The sequence below is a fragment of the Neophocaena asiaeorientalis genome, unplaced genomic scaffold, assembly GCF_003031525.2.
Source record: "Neophocaena asiaeorientalis asiaeorientalis breed wild unplaced genomic scaffold, Neophocaena_asiaeorientalis_V1.1 scaffold496, whole genome shotgun sequence".
In the NCBI taxonomy this organism is placed as follows: Eukaryota; Metazoa; Chordata; class Mammalia; order Artiodactyla; family Phocoenidae; genus Neophocaena; species Neophocaena asiaeorientalis.
The window spans coordinates 3,565,415-3,578,783 of record NW_020174375.1 but is presented as its reverse complement, the minus strand read 5'-3'; the positions used below and the strand labels follow the sequence as shown (position 1 = coordinate 3,578,783).

At 34.7% G+C, this 13,369-nt stretch overlaps 1 protein-coding gene across 2 annotated transcripts in view; it reads right to left on the bottom strand.

Moving 5' to 3' along the window:
• LRP12 (LDL receptor related protein 12) overlaps positions 1-13,369 on the bottom strand; it is a 79,754-nt gene that overhangs the window by 35,787 nt on the left and 30,598 nt on the right. The window contains exon 2 of one of the 2 annotated variants that reach the window (XM_024756337.1): positions 5,308-5,364. The exons of the other annotated variant lie outside the window; for it this stretch is intronic. Coding sequence (XP_024612105.1) covers positions 5,308-5,364 — 57 coding nt within the window. The remainder of the gene's footprint in view (positions 1-5,307; positions 5,365-13,369) is intronic. 2 annotated transcript variants of the gene reach the window in all.

Sequence of the window (13,369 nt, the reverse complement as noted above, 5' to 3'; positions counted from 1 at the left end):
TCAGAGATTAAAAAAGGGCTATAATCTCAGAAATTAAAAAAGGGCTAAATATATATTAATATGTTCCTTGCAACATGATCCAGACTAGGGAGAACCCATTGGAAAAGAATCCATTGATATGTTTAAGAACATTACAATATAGCCACAGGATAGAAATTTTATACAGGCATTAAAATAACTATGTAAAAAATATATTCTATAAAATGTTAAATAGAAAAGGCAGGAGATAAAATTAGTTACAATCCAAATGCATATACAATTACCTTTAAGGTATGCATAGAAAAAGTACAAATGAAGTAATTATAAAATTATTAATTATACTAAGAATGCAGGGTTAATGGGTGATCTTCGTAATCTTTTTGCTCTTTTTCCAATTTTTCTAAACATTTAATTAAACTTGTATAATGCATAAACAGAATTTGTGAAAACAAGTAAAAAACTGATATGGAAGTAATCAAGAGTAATGAGGAAATAATCAAATTATATCTAGAATTACACTTTTTTTTTTTTTGCGGTACGCGGGCCCCTCACTGCCGTGGCCTCTCCCGTTGCGGAGCACAGGCTCCGGACGCGCAGGCTCAGCGGCCATGGCTCACGGGCCCAGCCGCTCCGCGGCATGTGGGATCTTCCCGGACCGGGGCACGAACCCGTGTCCCCTGCATCGGCAGGTGGACTCTCAACCACTGTGCCACCAGGGAAGCCCTAGAATTACACTTTTAAAAAAAAATTGAAGTATAGTTGATTTACAATGTTGTGTTAGTTTCAGGTATCCAGCAAAGTGATTCAGTTATACATGTGTATATATGAATATATCTATTCTTTTTCAGATTCTTTTCCATTATACGTTATTATATCTAGAATTATTCTGACCCTAATATAGATTATAGAGAAAATTCAATTAAAGTGGATACATATTAAAAATCAAATATATTTGTTCAATGTGTATAAATCAACCTGATCTAAAAAAATGTTTCATTCTGTGTAGCAGATGGGTAATACATTAGCTATTTTACATATTTAGACATTTAACAAAGAACATGAGGCATTTAATTTAGACATTTTTAAAAAGAACATTAAAATAGCCTTCCTATTGTCTCATATATACAATTATATTACTTGCAGTTTCTATGATATAATTTCATAATGATTTTCACATATTATTAGATTTACAAAAATACCATTTGTCTTTTCTCCTTTCTCTATTTTATAAATGAAAGCAGATTTAAATTTCCAAACCATGAAAAGTTCTAAAGAAAAAATATATAAAAAAGAATACTTTATCCAATCATTCTTTTCCATTATACAACCACTAGATGTATACTTTTTGATAATTTACATTGCCTTATGACAATTCCTATAGCATAAGAACCAGCAAAAGGACAAAAACATATCTCTAAGCAAAGATTTGAGGAGGAGGATGAAAATGACTAGAACGTTAGAAATAGAAACATATTACCCTAAGCGTAAGAACCCAAACTATATTATCGAGTACAAATTGTTAATTCCCATAAAAATTATATGAATAAACAAAACTAAGTACTTAGTACTACTCACAATTAAATAAAGTAAGGAAAATACGAAGTCATTTACTACACACCAGACATTGTAACGAGGCCTTTTAAATAAATTCATGATCCAACTTAACGTGGCCATTATTTACCACAGGATTTACTACATTAAGGCCACATTACAGGGGCATTTTTCACATGTCTACTTTCTCCATTAAATGGTAAGTTCTTGTGGCAGTACTATTTTACTTACTGCTAACTCCCACCCTTCTTGGCACAAGGTACACATCAGGTGTTTAATACATGCTGAATGAATTTAATTCGCTACAGACAGGGTGGCTCTACCTCCCAAACTGTCCAGGATAGTTCTGGTTTTACCTGTGGTATCAGCATTATTAAAAGCAGTATACCCTTTTGCTTTCAAAGTGTCCCGATTTGGACCACAAATTACCTGAAAATACTACTGCATGTAAGTTAAAATTCTTTCTAAAACGTCATTAAAATTTCCAGAATGCAAAGAATGAATGAGCTAAGGCACTGAGCACTGTCAAATAAAGTAGCAGAGGCACTCGTGTTGCTCGCTGGTCTCAAGAGAAAGCAAGTCCTACGTTTAGAGATTCTTCCAAAAGCTAATTTTCCATTTATACCAGCACTGAAAGGACTCTCATTTCAACTGGGGATGCAAGGAATTCAGAAGGCTTATACTATATCAAGCATTACACCTTCTACAGTTCCATATTGACTAAATAAAGAAAAATTGCAATGAATCTGTATATCCAAAAGCACCTTTTGAGAGAGCATTCATTTATATTTTTAATGGTACGACTGGAATAGACTTCATGTTATTCTTCTCTTTCCACAGAAGAAAGATTTTATAAGACCAACCTTCAGAAAAACAGTAAGGCATAAATAAGGTTTAACTGAGCTCTGAAATTAAGTAATTTATTGACACATAAATACATTTAATTAAAACACTCATTTTGTTACGGGCTGAACTGTGTCAACCCCAATACTCCTATGTTAAAGTCCTAACTGCCAGTACCTCAGAATGTGACTGGATTTGGAGACAGGATCTTCAAAGAGCTAACTAAATCACAGTGAGGTCATATGGGTGAGCCCTAATCCAATATGCCTGGTGTCCTAATAAGGAGAGATCAGGGCGCAGATACACACAGAGGGAAGACCATGTGAAGATAACAGGTAGAAGACTGCCATCTACAAGCCAAAGAAAGGTGCCTCAGAAGAAACCAACCCTGCTAGTACCTTGATCTTGGACTCCTAGCCTCCAGAACTATGAGAAAATAAACCTGTAAATCCACGTCATTCAGCAAGCCAATATTTTCAAATAACTAATTCATATTACGAAATGATGCATGGTGAAAAAAATACCCATTTAAAGGGCAAGAAAGGCCACTGGATTTTTGTAAAGCAGAGAACAAAATGTTCACTGATATGGTTTCAGATCCTACTTGCAACTAACCTTTAAGAAACCACCACTTGCTGAGCTCTCGTACAGTATCAAAGAAGAATATTCACAATTATCTGAAAATGGCTATGGAAATACTCCTCTCTTTTCAAATTACACAACTGTGTGAGGCTGGATTGTCTTCACATTGTCAAACAAAGCAATATGTTACAAAAGGCTGAGTGTAGAAACAGATGTGAGAATCCAGGTATCTCCTTTTAAGCCAATCATTAAAAGGTTTGCAAAATTATAAAACAATACGATTCTTCTCATTGATGTTTTTGTTTTGGAAAATACATTTTTAATAAAATTATGTTATTGATGTAAGCATGCAATAGACACTACTTTCATTAGCAAATGAATTAAGAAGTTTTTAAACAACTTCTCAGTTTTCATTTCTAATTATCAGTAGCTATAACCTACATAAACAAAAACTCTTTGAAGTCCTTGTTAGGGGCTGAATTGTGTCCTCTCCACACTCATTGGTTGAAGGCCTAACCCTCAATGTGACTGTATTTGGAAGCTAGGGACTTTAAGGAGGTAACTCATAAGGATGGGGCCCTACTCCTGTAGGACTGGGGTCCTTATAAGACGAGGAAGAGACACCACAGGCCTCTCTCTCTGAGTGTACAGAGGAAAGGTCATATGAGGACACAGCGAGAAGGCACCATCTGCGAGTCAGGAAGAAAGGTCTTCAGACCAGAAACCAACTCCACCAGCGCCTTGACCTTGGAGGTCTAGCCTCTAGAACTGTGAGAAAATAAATATCTATTATTTAAGCCACTCAGACTTTGGTATTTTGTTATGGCAGCCTGAGCAGTCCCTGATATTGTTAAAAGCTTAAAAGGGGTCCTGAGAACCAAAAATCTGAAAATCACTGAATTAGACAGTAACTACTCGGCTGTGTAAATTAAATGTTTCTACACAACTTCTTACTTCATAATTACAACTTGGAAAAGTAATCATAATTTTCATTAGCTATCCAAAGTAGAAAAAGGGAGAAAATTAAGATCAACTCTAAACGAACCTTTTTTAACTTGATGTACACAACTGTATGCCGTTTGAAAGCATATGCAAATGGGGAAACACACTGTAGAAGAATTAACGCAGGCTGCAAAAGCGCCTGCTTTTCATTTTCAGGAAACCAGGATCGTCAATCTGTTTGGCCTAGCACAGACTAACTCTTAGAGTACTTGTTAAGTCTATTCACTTTCTGAATATAAAATGAGACATAAAACAAAAGAGAAAAACATTCAGTTTTCCTTCATGAGAAAAAAATAACCAAAAAATTCCAAGAAGACATGAAGAAATCAATCAATAAATTGACAAATATACCAAGTGCAATTATTTTAATCACACAAAACTTACCAAGAATATAGGGAAATAGTAAAATAATAGTAAGAAACTTAATTTCCATATAGGTAAAAAATTCAAGATTCTGCTCTCCTAGTAATTGTAGTTGATAATGCAAAAATGGTATCAAAGTTGTGGAAGTCACCCAAGAACGAAAAAAAAAAATTTTTTTTATTGAAGTGTAGTTGATTTAAAATGTTTTGTTAGTTTCAGGTACACAGCAAAGTGATTCAATTACGGGTGTGTGTGTGTGTGTGTGTGTGTGTGTGTGTGTGTATGTGTATACATGTATATATATTCTTTTTCAGATTCTTTTCTATTACAGTTTATTACAAGATATTGAATGTATTTCCCCATGCTATATAGTAGTTCCTTGTTTTTTATGTTACATATTTAAGAATGAACATTTTAATAGTTATGGGCCCTTAAATAATTATTAAGTTATAAAAGCTTAGAAGAGTGGAAAAAATGCATTTACCTCAACAAGTTTCTGAATTTCATGCACACAAATATGTTGTTGGGTTGCTTTTTAGTAACATATAAATTGTGCACTCAAGTACTACAGTTTTATGCATAGTAGTATTTTTAATCTAAAAAATCAAGTAAAATGCTTAATTTCTAAGGCTCTAATGCTAGGAATAGCATTCAAAATTACATTTTAATAAATTTCATTTCATATAACTTTGTACGTAAAGAAAACACTAATTCAACTTGAGCTAACTTTTCTCTTGGCTCAGTGTTTGTATGGAAAAATAATTATGCAGTCCGTTTGGAAAAATATAATCAATCCATGGGCATGCAAGTATCAATTTTATCTTATGAGAATTTCTCCATGTTCCAGTTACTTCATTCCTTATTACATGCTGCAAAAAGCAGTAATAATTTTTATAGCCAAATATCACTTCATAAGATACCAGGTGGCTGTCAATATTTACCACAGAAGTCATGCATGAAATTTAAACATTACAAAAAATGACTTACCAGTTGACACTCCTGAAATATGCACATTTTCAGAATGTTCTGCAAGAGCACCATTTCCTAAAATTAAACATAATGAATAAACTAATTTCCAAGATAAAATTAAAAAAAAATTTCAGATTCTCCCTCTAATAGAAAAACAGGTGCATAGAGCTACTTGTAATATCCAGAAATGAAATTAAAGTCTCTTACAATAATCTTCAAAACAGTACTATGCAGCCCAAAGTTATAACAGTAGTAGGGAAATCAAAATGTTTTGGAAATCACAACAATGTAGTGTAATATAAAGGCCAAATATATAGATCTGATTAATACCAGAAAGAATTTCCTATCAAGTTAATAGTCAAAAGATAACTTAGTACTATTACCAGAAAAGAGACAATCACATACTTTTTAAAAACAGCATTCCTCTAAAAGCATGCTTAATTAGCCCAGAATGTGCTTACTGCTGGGGTCACACATGGTGTCCCATGTCCTATGTTTTGCATTACCTTCTAAATCCTTCAACATCTTCTCATCAACAACTCTAACAGTCTTTAGAGCAGGGACATGATTATACCCTATTTTGGTAGCCCCTGATTTTCTACACCTCCTACCACAAAGTTGGGCCAATGGAAGCATTCAAGTAACTTACTGAAATGAGTTACTAAGTGTCACCTAGTAAAATAAAAGTGGTTTTAAAAAGACTCCCATTTAAAGTAGAGATTATTTACTCCTTTAAATTAGTAACGTGTCCCTCAGCTGTTCTTTTTAAAAATTTAATTTAGTTTTATTATAAATTATTTCCATCTACCTCTGTTCTTTCTTTTCTTTCTACAAGCTGCTCATCTTTACTTCTAAAGTTTTCTCTCTCTCTATGCATTAGGTCAATTTGGCAACACAACAGTTCAGGAATCCAGCTGACAGAGAAAGAATTCTCCCTGGAGTGGGGCAGGGGAGGAAGCTAGGTGGGAGAAACTTAGATGGCAAAAGCAGAATTCTCTTGATGGTTCAAAGAGTAGAGACAATAGCAAATATTATAATTAATAACTTATCTTTTACAACCATCACACTTCTATGGTTGCTTGATTACTGTATAGCATCCCCCAATGCGCTAAGTTCTAGGACAGCAGAATCTGTGTAAACTTGCCGCATCACTGGATGCACGGTTCCTAGAACAGAGCAGGTGCTCAAAGAGCTAACAAATGATGAATAAATGAGGGAGTTCATGATGATTAAATGAAATCATGCCAATTAAGCACTTGATATAGTGCCTGACACACAGCACCGAAGAGGAATTCATTTTTGTAACTGTGTAAAATATATTTTTACTATTATTAAAGAATAAAATAATAGTGATAAAACAACCTTTGTAGTTCAACTACAGCTACAGCCTTCAAAATGAAAAGAAATGTTATGTTTCCCTCCATTAAAAATGATACAGTGGAAATGGTGACAAAGGTGTGTAAGCTATATTTATTACACAAATAAATCTGACTACAGTTATTTATTTAAGTACTGTGCATTAGTACCACAGAAGCCACAACTTATTTTTCCTAACAATGTTAAATGCTACAGACATAGAAATGAAACTACTAGAAAGCTCCCACATTATTTCTTTAATGTGAACAACTTATGAAAATTGGTATCCTAAACAAAATGGTATAAGAAACCGATTCAATAAAACAACAAGATTTGCCAAAGGTCAGTATAAGCTGCCTAAACCTCTGCTACTTACAAGTATATCAGTAGTATTACTGGGAGCTTATTAGAAATGCAGAGTCTCAGGCCTTACCCCAGATTATTGAATCAGAATTTACATTTTAACAAGATCATCCCCCACTCCCAGTGATTTGTATTCACATTAACATTTGCGAGCCAATGGCTTAAACCTTCTACTTCTATAGTTAGATACAACTCCAAATTAAAGCTGTGTAATTTATGATCCTAAGGTTTCCAATATCCTTAAGGCAGCCTATTAAACTATCCTCAGGAGAGTTTTAATATTAGATATATTTTATACATTAAATTTTTATTCTAACTCAGTAAACAGAGTAAAGATGGGTAGAAGGAAAACAATAACATAATGCAGTATCTAAGACTGGATTCTGGACTAGATTGCTAGGATTCTAACACCAGCTTCACTTCTTACTTGCTGTGCAATTCAGGGCAAGTACATAACCTCTTTGTGTCTTGCTTTCATCTCAAAAACAGGGCAGATAATACCTATCTTATAGGTCTTAGTAGAATTCTTTATAATAGAAAACAATAGAACTTAATCTACATCTCCGTCAGCATATAAACGAATAAACTAAAAACAGCCTTACAATAAAATATTCAAAAACCTGAATTAAGTAATTCTACATGTACTCACTTGGAAAGATATGCACATTGAGTTAAGCATGTTTCAGAGTAACATTAGCATATGCTCTAACTTTAACACATTGAGTTAAGCATGTTTCAGAGTAACATTAGCATGTGCTCTAACTTTAACACATTGAGTTAAGCATGTTTCAGAGTAACATTAGCATGTGCTCTAACTTTAACTCTTAAGTGATGTCTGTATAGTTACTGTGCACATGTTACATAGGCATATGATATATGTATGTACATGCATTTGCACACACACACACAGAAGAGTCTAACGGTGCATACAAACTGAAATTAGAGAGGAAGGCCTCCTTTGTATACTCCAGCACCGACTGAATTTGCTACAACAGGCACAGAGTTCTTTAAAACATTTATTCATATTATCAAAAAAAACAGGCGAAGAGACTATAGTTCATTCCCCGTCATTCTAAATAAAGAGGTCTGATAAATACTGTGTGAAATAAAATATAATTTCAGAAGTATTATTCATGATTTAAAAAACTGAAATAATAGTACTTTAAGACATAAAACATGATACTATTGCTAATTTCCCACACATTTACTCTAATTTTAAAACAATCCGATTTAGAAGTTAAAAAATCAATGATAATTTCTAATAACATCAAATAACTATTCCTTTCTTTGAGATTACATTATTAGATATTTCTTATTCTAAGTATCACATGAAGTAAGTGGGCTACTTAATTTAGGTGTTCTGCCATTTTTACAAAAATGTCACTTACAAAATACAATTATTTCTATGTTATAAGCAGAGAGCACCGCCTCAAACTGCTTTGTTGATATAAAGCTCACTATATTTTCCCTAATGTCCCACCCTGAACTCCTGAGAGAAGAAAACCCCACACATATGAGGACGTACACACATCATCTCCTGACTTTAACTACATTGCAGCCATGCTAGACATTCTCATAGAAGTCACCCTTTAAAGGTGCCATATACTGGAAAAATATAGTCTGATAAAACATTACTTCTATAACTATGCAGTAGCAGCTGACTAGTTAGTAGACCAGCTAATTAACTAGCACTCCTAGAAAACAAGAAAAAGTTTCATTATCACCTAAATCAGGAAATAATTTTTTACGACTCAACTCTTTTTTTTTTTTTTTTTTTTGCGGTGTGGGGGCCTCTCACTGTTGTGGCCTCTCCCGTTGCAGAGCCCAGACTCCGGACGCGCAGGCTCAGTGGCCATGGCTCACGGGCCCAGCCGCTCCGCGGCATGTGGGATCTTCCCGGACCGGGGCACGAACCCGTGTCCCCTGCATCGGCAGGAGGCAGACTCTTAACCACTGCGCCACCAGGGAAGCCCGACTCAATTCTTTTTTTAGTCCTACTAACCAAATACCAAAGGTAATCAGTTGTCCCCATTTATTATTCTTCTTGCCAAGCTGAAACATGGTTTTGTAGTTTTTTACTGCAATACAAGAGAGAATCTTCTAAAAGAGATATGTACTGTTTTAGGAAAAGAGGCCATAGGGTAGTGAGTTTGAGCTCTGGAACCAGACTCTGTGGAATCAAACCTCAGCTCTACTGTTTAGTTAGTCATGAGTCTTAACTGAATGATTTCTCCTAAGATTTAATTTGCTCACCTGCATAATCATCATTAACAGGATGTCTAAATCTATGGTCTCTGCGTCCCTGTTGCTTTGTATCTTTCTTTCTGTTTATTGTTGTTCTTTTTATTTAAGAACTAAAGTTCTTAAAGAAGAGCTGATAAAATACAGCTAAGACGTGATAGATACGTGCCAGCCAAATCCTAAGTGCCTCACAAGGCTTTCCTCAGCTCATCCTTAAAACAACAGTTCACTTCACAGGTGAGAAAGCCAGCTTATAGCAACTTAGTAAGTTTTTCAAAGAGCTAGTAATTGGATGGATTAGAAATTCAAATTCACAGTCATTAAGAAGTTTGTGTTCCTTATTTTTAAAAAAAGAATTTAGACATGAATATACTTCTTGCTTGTAAAAGAAATAGTACTTAACTTTCAGAGTTAAAACCCACCTGCCACCAGCTATTCCAATTTGTTATGGGGGAAGACCTGGTTTAAAAGTTAATGAGCAGCAGTTACAAGTAACTTATATGCTCAGCATCCTACAATCTCATTTTCACTGTGCAATGACAACAGGTATCAAACATCAAAATATGTACACACATATATACACCCCCCAACATCGTTCCTATTTTACTTTACTTAAAGAAAAAGTCCAAAATCCTAATAAGGCTTACCAAACTCTCCACCCTTCGAGTCTTCCCAACTACTCCAAAAGCTTCATCTTTTGTGATTCACTTTCCCACTCTATTTTCCTCTCCAGAAATATTAGATTTCTTTCAGAAAAGGGTCAGCTGTCTCTCTTGCCTTTGGACCTTTCTTTAATATATTCTTTATTTAGGAAGGCATCTCCTGATTCCCCCATACTAGGTTACATCATTTTGTTGTAGGTTCCTAGAGTATCTAATACTATCACTTTTTGAAAATTTATCACACTTCTGTTATCTGTGTAATGTTTATATTCCCCACCAGATCTTAATCTTGGTGGGGGAAGGTGGGGTGGAGAAGTGTGATGTGGTGCTGGGACATAGCTGGGTTTGTTTTGTTTTGTAACCCAGTGACTAGCAGAGAAGATACTCCATATCTGCTCAAACACATGAATGAATGGTAGGTTGATACATAAGTAAGAGGCATAGTCCCTGCCACCAAAGAGTTGGTAATCTATTGAGAAAATAATTTAAAACATCTGGAGCAGAAGCAAACAATATAAAACCAAACTAAAATTAGCAAGCTTCTTACTCAAATGGGAGGCTTTTCTACTAAAAATGGGAATGGAAGATAGGAGTGCCCACCATATTAGCCAGGGCAATTAGATAAGAAAAGACAATTATAGGCATAAGGATTGAAAAAGAAGAGGTAAAAAAAGAAGAGGTAAAACTACATCTATCTGTAGATGATATGATTGTGTATCTATTTAAAAAGCCCAAGACAGTCAAAAGAAAAAGTTATAAACAATATGAAAATTAGTAAAGTAGCAGGATATAAAATAAGCATACAAAAAATCAAAAGCCTTTGTAAATACGAACAATAGCCAGTCAGAAGATACAGAAGACACAATTCTTAGTAGCAACAAAAAGATTTTTAAAAACTCAAACACAGAACTCCTGCTGATGGTCATGATGGAACAATGGGTAATGGACCAGCTTTCTCCAGGTAGAAAGCTAGTGCAATAAAAGAACTCATTCTGATTTGTTTCCCTTTTCTCAGAGATCACAGTCTTTCACTGCCTGTTGTCCCGTGTCTGAAAAAGTTGGAAAAAACATGTTAAAAAAAAAATTCAGACACGGGACAACAGGCAGTCCTAACCAAGAAGAATAGAAAGAAATCCACAGTGGACTTACTGTTGCCATTTTGCTCATTGTTTTCTGGCTTTTTAATAATTCCTTTGTTTCTTTTTTCTTCTCTTGCTCTCTTCGTTTGTGATTTGATGATCTTCTGTGGCGGTCCGATGAGATTTCTTTCTCTCTTTTGTGTATCTACTATAGATTTTTGCTTTGTGGTTCTCATGAGGCTTAAATATATTTATAACAGTCTATTTTAAGCTGTTAACATTGAATGCATACTAAAGCTCTACCTTTTTAAGCCCCCCCATTTTATGTTTTTGATGTCACAATTTATATCTTTTCACCCTGAGTATTTGTAACAAATGTAGTCACAGTTACTTTTAATACTTTTATCTTTTAACCTTCATACTAGACTTACAAGTGATTTACTCACCCCCAACACATTAGAGTATTCTGAATTTAACTATACATTTACCTTTTCCAGTGAGATTTATACTTTATGTTTTCTTGTTACTAATTAGCACCCTTTCATTTCAACTTGAAGTCCTTTTAACATTTCTTGTGAGGCGGTATGGTGGTGAACTCCTTCAGCTTTTGCTTGTCTGGAAAACTCTTTATCCCTCCTTCAATTCCGAAGGACAATTTTGCTGGGTATTCTTGGTTGGCAGTTTTTTTCTTTCAGCACTTTGAATGTATCATGCATCTCCCTTTTGGCCTACAAAGTTTCTGCTAAAAAATCTGCTAATAGTCTTATGGGGATTCCCTTGCATGTAACAAGTTTTCTATGGCCACTTTTAAGATTCTCTCTTTAACTTTTTATAATTTAATTATAATTCATACAGCTGTCTGCTTGATGTTGTCCCATAAGTCCCTTAAACTATCTTCATTCCTTTTCATTCAAATTCCTTTTTTGTGTGTGTTATTCATTAAAGGATGCAAAATGCTGACCACAAGAATTTTTAAAAGTAGTCATTTCTGGTTAGGATGGTTATTGTATTAGATGTTGTTCTAGTATGCAGACCAAATTTTTCTAAATTGTGCAAAGGGTATAAGAGAATTTGTTAGACCCCTGTAGAAGCTACTAAGCATTTGCCTCTGACATTTCTACTATCAATCTGTAAAGGAAATAAGGTTTGCTAACATTGTTCTAACCAAATTCCTATGGCTTGTACATTTATTTCCTTTCCTAGGTATTCATAAACCATTTCTTCTCTTTTGTATAATCTTCCCTAGAGCGATTATCACTAATTGCTGGTTTGTGGGACTCTCATCCCTCCTGCCCCAGTTTGGAAAATCAAAATTGCATTTCCTGTTTCCAGTCATCTGATCTTTCTTTCCTTCTCTCATTCCTTGGAAGTCTTAGCACCTAAGTCAGAACTCTTTAAGTTATTTAGAATACCTGAATGAACTCCTATAATCTTTGCACATATGTCCTTCAAGAAGGTTTTCAGATATAATTACTCTTACCCTTTTGGTTTGAAGAGCATATTTGACAGAGGGGACATAAACATCACCAATGTTACACCATCTGCCCAAGCAACAGCCCTATAAACCTTTCTGTTATTCTTTATTTTACAAAGACATGTTTATAAGACCATTTTGTTGTCCTCGGTATTTTTGCTGAACTCAATCTTGCATTTTCTCTATATTAGTAATACTTATAATTTATTCTTGGTTAAATATCCTTTTTATCTTGGGGATATGTTCTTAATTAGTCTGAAGTCATTGAGGAACCACTAATTTCCTTAGATTTTTTTGCCATTCATTCCTTTTTGGGATTGTTTGTGATTTTAATAACCAGAAGTCATTTTTGAGAACTTAATAACATCCCTGGACTTTACAGATTTTCATGTTGTGGAGGCATATTAATTTTTTTTCTAAATTACTTTAGAATCTATAGGGTTTTTTAAAAATATCTTTATTGGAATATAATTGCTTTACAATGGTGTGTTAGTTTCTGCTGTATAACAAAGTGAATCAGCTATATGTATACATCTATCCCCATATCACCTCCCTCTTGTGCCTCCCTCCCACCCTCCTTATCCCACCCATCTAGGTGGTCACAAAGCACCAAGCTGATCTCCCTGTGCTATGCAGCTGCTTCCCACTAGCTATCTATTTTACATTTGGTATTGTATATATGTCAATGCTACTCTCTCACTTTGTCCCAGCTTACCCTTCCCCCTCCCCATGTCCTCAAGTCCATTCTCTACATCTGTCTGCACCTTTATTCCTGTCCTGCCCCTAGGCTCACCAGAACCATTAGATTCCATATATATGTGTTAGCATACAGTATTTGTTTTTCTCTTTCTGACTTACTTCACTCTGTATGACAGACTCTAGGTCCATCCACCTCACTACAAATA